The sequence below is a fragment of the Argiope bruennichi genome, chromosome 6, assembly GCF_947563725.1.
Source record: "Argiope bruennichi chromosome 6, qqArgBrue1.1, whole genome shotgun sequence".
NCBI lineage: Eukaryota > Metazoa > Arthropoda > Arachnida > Araneae > Araneidae > Argiope > Argiope bruennichi.
In genome coordinates this window covers 123,726,163-123,732,907 of record NC_079156.1, presented here as the reverse complement: position 1 = coordinate 123,732,907, position 6,745 = coordinate 123,726,163, and the positions used below count along the sequence as shown (strand labels likewise).

Here is a 6,745-nt window from a genome sequence, read left to right as displayed (position 1 = left end):
CTCTGTAGAGTTGTCAACTGTGTGACGAGCGTACAAACAAGCACCATATGCATGGACAGAAGTGCCGCAAAACACATGTATAGTAACGGCATGTGAAGGACTAATCCATCTTAGGATGTGTATATCATTTAGACATTGTAACTCATTTTGCTACCTGTGCCACTGTTGTGCTACAGCTGGCGGTAATAATTCCACGTAACCACTAAGCCACGTATCTTGGAATAATATCTTCACAATAACTGTAACGGGAGCGAATATGCCTAGAGGATTATAAAACTTTGAAATTAACTTCAGTAGTAAACGATTTGTTACTGGTTCTTTAGATGCTCGAACAATCTTTTCCTGCAGATCAATTCCAAAAATATCTCTGTCAATATCCAATTTAACCCCTAAGACCTGCGTAATATTTTTAAATGGACCGTTTTCTTGTTTCACAACTCTTGCAAAATCTATAATTTGAAGTCCATTTGGCTAATGGTAGGCTAATTTGTGATGTAAGTTGCTGCATTTCTTGATATAGAATTGTAGCTTCAGTATCTGTAGATGCTCCCATGACAAAGTAATCCATATAGATGGTATTCTTAATGTGTTTAGTTGCAGTAGGATACGCTTGCTCGTACATTGTAGCCAATTCACAAAGAGAAGCTGATAATAAAAAGGGACTTGAAGTGAGTCCGAAGAGAAGACGCTTGAAACGGTAAATTACAATTTCATCTTCTATGCAGAGTTTTCCATCAGGAGTATACTTTGTCTTGTACCAAATAAATCGTGTTGCGTCTCTGCCTTTGTCTGATAGTATCAGCTGTAGAAATGCTTGGCTTCCGCCACAAGCAATTGCTACTTTTGAAAGGCGAAATCTCAATAACGTAGCCATGATATTGGGAAGTAGATTTGATCCATTTCAAGAACATCGTTTAAAGATGGATGACCTGGTGAATGGGAAGATGGGTCGAAAACTATACGACATTTGGTTCCTTCATTTGTAATTTTCTTTACTGTATGATGGGGTAACTAAAATAAACAGAAGAGACGAAACGACATTGACTTGCACCATCCAAAATGCAACATGTAAGTTTTTGTAATCCCAGTTAGACCTGTTATGAAAACTCGCGCAGTTTACAAATGAACAAAATTGGTATGATATATCTCTTTTGTATATATCGTTTGTTGATATTGGTTTGATATAGTCTCGTTTCCTACACGCCTGATTGACCTAGAAGATTCTCGGCCCGTCTCCTGGGAGCTATAAAAGGCCGACAATCTCAAGCTGATAGTGAAGCAACGGCGGAGTGCCAGCGTTGTGTGGAGCCCAAGTTATTGCTGAACTGCTTACCGAGTCTTGTTATCTATTGTGAAAGCAGCATTAAGTTGTGTGTGGAGTAGCCAGTCATGTGATAATGAGTCGGCAGTTGGATACAGCTAAAACGAGAAGAGACAGCGAGAAGTTCAGCCGTTGGAGAGACCGTAGAGCGAAGCTCCGAGGATCCCCTCTCCTGCTGGATTCTTATGACCGCTTTGTGTGCTGCGGTCGATTACTACTTGTGGACCACTGTCTGCTGTAGAGTGCTGCCGTGTGCTGTCCTGTGTGTTCGTCTGGGCTGTATATAGTTGTCGTCTTTGTATTTGTTTTGTCTGTGTACTCGTGTTCTTTGTTTAAATAAACGTCGTCATTGATTTCTACTGTGGCCTGCTGATTGTGTTTTCACACTATATACCCACCACAAACGAACTCGGTGAAATCCGTAACAATAATCTAATATAAAAATGCATTGAAAATGCTTTCCAGAAATTAGGGAAACTACTTGAAATTGCTTCTTTTTCACATATATTGATGTTTATGTAATAAAGCTTATTTTTCATAAATTAAATTAAGCATTTAAATTTAAACTCTTAGTATAATTAATTATTTTTATACCGCTATTACTGTTATTTTGTTGAATGTCTTAAAAAATCAATTAAAACATTCTTCATAATTGAAGATATTATTACAAACGTTTATCCACAAATGTTTATTTTTATTTTTCTATAAAATAAAGGAGAAATAAATGAATATAACCAAAACTAATCTATTTCGCTGTGCATAATCATACAATGAGAAATTATTATAATTTTCCAATGTAAGCCATCAATACTTAGTATCTTCGTCAAATGATTTCATAGAATGACAAAGCTGAAACTTCTTATTACATCTGAAGTGTGGTTTTCTGTTTTTTAAAAACTTTTCAAATGTTATTCTTAGTAAATAAATCTGCCCACTGTAAAAAAAGAATCAAGCAAATTATTTATTTCACACTAAACATTTTCAGAAATTTTTAGTAAGTTTTGTTCAGTTGTAATAATATCCAATTTTGAAGTAATACTAGGACGGATCTTGTAATTTCGAAAACGAGGGTATCTTCTTTTTTTTTCCAAATTTCTACCCCAAATTAGAAGCGGATTAAAAATGAGATGAGTTAAGAACTCTGAGCAGAGATCTAAGATTGATAAAAGGATAAAGAAAAGAGAAAAATTTTAAAAATAAAAAGTACTTAAATTCATTAATTTTCTTAATTATCGCAAGGAATTTCAAATTCCCTAACTTCTCTATGCAATTTTAAGTTCCATCAGTTGTCTATAAATTCAAATGAACGGGGCAATACCAAACTAGCCCCTTTCCATATCTTTAGCAGGAATTTCAACCACTTACTAAATAATCGCATTGCCATGCCATTATTCTATTCACCTGTTATGTCCGGAGGTTAAGAACTTTTATCTCAAGCACTCTTTGATACTCTCCTCAAATTAGCCATTAGCAAGAATATTTCTCAATAAAAATATTTTCTTATGAAATTGTAATATTATAGCTCAGGGTGGATGATGGGCTTCCACCTTCAATGTATCATTCAATTCAAAATTCTTAACAATAATATATAAATTCATTATTATACTAACTTATATGCAAATAGACTCTGCGCATTCAATTACCTATTTCGTATAATCGCGATTTCAGGAATGGGAAGTCATCCACTCGAGATTTCTATTTTTTTTTCTTCCTAAAACTCGATTGAAAGACTCGTTTGAAAGTGCCATTTGAGAATACTTTTCGACATTGTTTCATATTTTTTGTAATCATAATTAGTTTATCAAAGAAAAACATGATAAATTATAGTCTAAAGAAATTTCTTAATTTTTTTCGATTGTGTGAAAGTAGAAAAGTTTACAATTCTTATCAATCATTCGATCTCGAAGAAGTGTCATTACTTTAGGACAAAGATATATTTTCTTGAAAAATATTTACATTTTACATTTAATTTTTTAAAATAAAATTACTAAATGAAATTAAAAAATATTGAAGAAAAATCCTTAATTAAAATATTTTTTTCCTTAAGAGAAAATTGTAATAAATAAGGAATTTCTATAATTAATTCAGAAATTACTCACAATTAATAGAAAAAAATACAAATATGATAGCAAAGCAAATATGAATCATTGACCAACAATTAGCTAATAAAAAGCCGTATTAAACATTTTACTTAAAAAATTTGTACATTACTAGTAATACACATCATATACTAGAATGAATTTATTCAAAACTATTCTCACTAACTTAACTGTAACAGCTTAAATTAGAATGACCAAAATTCAGGAGTTGGGTAAATCCATAATGAACACCGGGAAAACCACCGGCCTGTTCGGAAAGGTCAACTTTCAGAAATTGAAACTTATTTCGAGAGGGCGGACCGCATCTCTTAGCACTGTCAAAAGAGGTAGCGGGTGCTTAAAAAATTTGTACATTACTAGTAATATACATATACTAGAATGAATTTATTCAAAACTATTCTCACTAACTTAACTGTAACAGCTTAAATTAGAATGACCAAAATTCAGGAGTTGGGTAAATCCATAATGAACACCGGGAAAACCACCGGCCTGTTCGGAAAGGTCAACTTTCAGAAATTGAAACTTATTTCGAGAGGGCGGACCGCATCTCTTAGCACTGTCAAAAGAGGTAGCGGGTGCGTCGTCATGCGGCGATTTCGTCCCGTTCGGATTCGCCCACACCCCCTAACCGTTACGTCACGCGATCGATCGTTTGCATCCTCCCTTTCGCTAGAGAGCATCGTTTGCTCAGATCAGATATCGTCTGCCCAAGCGAAAACGCGCGTGCGGGAGAAGAGTTTAGTTATTTCAGTGCTGGAGATGAGAATATTGTTGTGCTCTTTCTGTTTCTGATTTCTCTGCGCGCTTTGTATCTTGAACTACGACGTGATGCACCGGTGGATTATCTTTATCATCTGTGGGGTGGCAGCGGTGGAAGGTGAGGGAATTATCGTTTGTGTATTTTCTTATGTCAATTTTATGAAAAAGATGGTCTTTTTTTTCTTCTTTTTGTACCGAGAAAGTGTTGGTAAAAGTAGCCAATAATTTTACTACTACGTAAGATTTATGAAAAATACTTATTTTTGAAAATGAATTTAATTACGTAAGATTTATGAAAAATACTTATTTTTGAAAATGAATTTAATCACGCAGTTTTAAATTACGTAAGATTTATAAAAAAATACTTATTTTTGAAAATGAATTATTCTCTTCAAATTAATGGATAAACTTAAACTTCTTCGCAGACAGGATAAAGCTTTGGCCATTTTATTGAAGTTACATTTTTTCTATCTATTTTAAAATAAAATAAAATTTAAATATACTTACAAAATAGTTGTATAATTCTTGAAAAAAGATGATTTATTAATTTCAAACTTTTCTTTGTAATGTTATTAACCATATGTTTGTTAAACTATTCTATAATTTATTTCTTTATTCCTATTTGTAGTAATAAAATAAGCCTATTATCATAATAAAAAGAAATTTTCTACATGAAGTTATTTTATATTACATAATTAGGGCTATAATATAATTTAAATTCAATATTTAAGAATATGATAATACTGTAATTCAAAATATTTGGTTTGGAAATTTAAATTTCGGAAAAAATAATTTATTTGACTTTAAGAAAATTCATTCCTTTTTCTCTACCAAATAATTATGAAAATATTAAAAAAAATTATTTTTGTTTGAAGGAATTGTTTATTTTATTATAATATGTAAGGAATTTTGAATAAATTAAATTTTATTTCTAAATTCACGATGAAAACATAAAAATCGCTCGGTAATACTTGAAGATGGGAAGACAAAGTTCTTAATAGTATTATTTACAAATTTTGGTAAATTTGTATAAAGCAAACAACTGCAATTATAAACAGAAAGAAAAATAATGTTTATAATTAACTATTTTAAATAAATGGACTAATTTAAAGAAAATAGATCAATACATAAATAAATTGATATTATTTTATGTATTCATGTCACAGAAAATAAAATATATGATTTTATTTCTAAATATATTGAATAATGCATCAATATTAACTTCAGGTAGTTTAATTACATATTTAAAGAAACCTTAAATATATAATTAAAATATATAAAATGTTTGAAGAATTAGTTTTAATTAAGTTTGGAGAAAATTAAATTATAACACCATGGAATTAAGTATAAAATCATACATCATTATGTTATCAATTTATATAATTTTGCATTTTATTTATGATTTTCGTAATTAGTTATTGTAATGTTGCAAAAGTAATTGAACAAATTAGTTATATTTTTGCTGTAATAAAGTATTTTTGTATTTCATTTCACAATAAGTGTCAAAACTTAAAAAAAAAAAACTAATTGCTTCCTTTTGTCAAATTGCTATTAATTATCAACAATTGCATTATCATTCAATTCTGAAAAAAAGTTTTTAGAAATAAATTCATATTAATAAATTTTTTTAAAGGATATGGTAATATTTCTCTCAGTTCACAGTAGATACTTCAAATTCATCATGAAGGAAACAAATGTCATGTTAATTAATACATATTTTTTATATAAAGAGTAGCAAATATATTCAAACTAAAAATTTATGTTCTTTCTCTTAAAAATAAAAATTTGAAAACTGAAAATTGACTGTACATTTTGATTTCCCTTATGATTAGATTTTTTTTATCTTAAGATAAAAACTTTACAATTTTACTTATTACCTATACTATATATTTTTTAAAAATATGCTTTTATTTATCTGATTTTTCATTGTTTGCAAAGATAACATTTTGAACTTAATTTTCACTCACTTTCCTAAATTCTAAAATTATAAAACTATTTTCATTTATATGTATTTGGTGGCAATGCACAGTTTTTATATTTTCATAACTTATTTATTAAATGATCGTCTTATTTTCATTAAATTTTAATTATATACCATTGAGAATATGTCATTGAATTTGATTCCATAGTAATTATTATAATATTTTTTAAAAGTAACAGTAATCATAAATTTAGTGATTAAAGCAATAGTAAACCATAGTAATTGTAATATTTTTTTAAACTCCTTTCTAAAAGGAAGAAAAATTATTAATTTTTTAATTAGAAATCTAGAGATGAAAATAAAAGTATAATACTGTGGGCAACTGAAGACAATTTTATGAGCCATTAAACCACGTTGAAAATAAAAAAATAATAATAAAACTCCGAAACATTTATTAAAAATAAAAATGTATCCGAATTTGGTCAATATTCCAATTTTATAAAACATTTCTGTTAATACTTTACTTTTTGTTTTAAAGGCAAGATTTTTCGATAAAAAATGTTATTATGCTTTTTATATTGAGAACGCTAAAAAAAAATAAAATAAAGGAGTGAAATAAAAGCATGTGTTTTTAAAAAAGTATTT

The 6,745-nt window shown here is 29.2% G+C and overlaps 2 protein-coding genes across 2 annotated transcripts in view; one reads left to right on the top strand and one right to left on the bottom strand.

Annotated features, from left to right (window-relative positions):
* Window positions 1-409: 409 nt before the first annotated feature.
* LOC129971964 (uncharacterized) lies at window positions 410-874 on the bottom strand. Its single transcript, XM_056085944.1, has one exon. It carries the CDS (start codon window positions 872-874, stop codon window positions 410-412), a length of 465 nt encoding a protein of 154 aa, XP_055941919.1.
* A 3,258-nt stretch (window positions 875-4,132) lies between these two features.
* The window catches only part of LOC129972381 (uncharacterized), a 170,755-nt gene continuing 168,142 nt past the window's right edge, over window positions 4,133-6,745 (top strand). Inside the window, exon 1 of the mRNA XM_056086505.1 lies at window positions 4,133-4,297. Coding sequence (XP_055942480.1) covers window positions 4,249-4,297 — 49 coding nt within the window. The 5' untranslated portion in view covers window positions 4,133-4,248. The remainder of the gene's footprint in view (window positions 4,298-6,745) is intronic.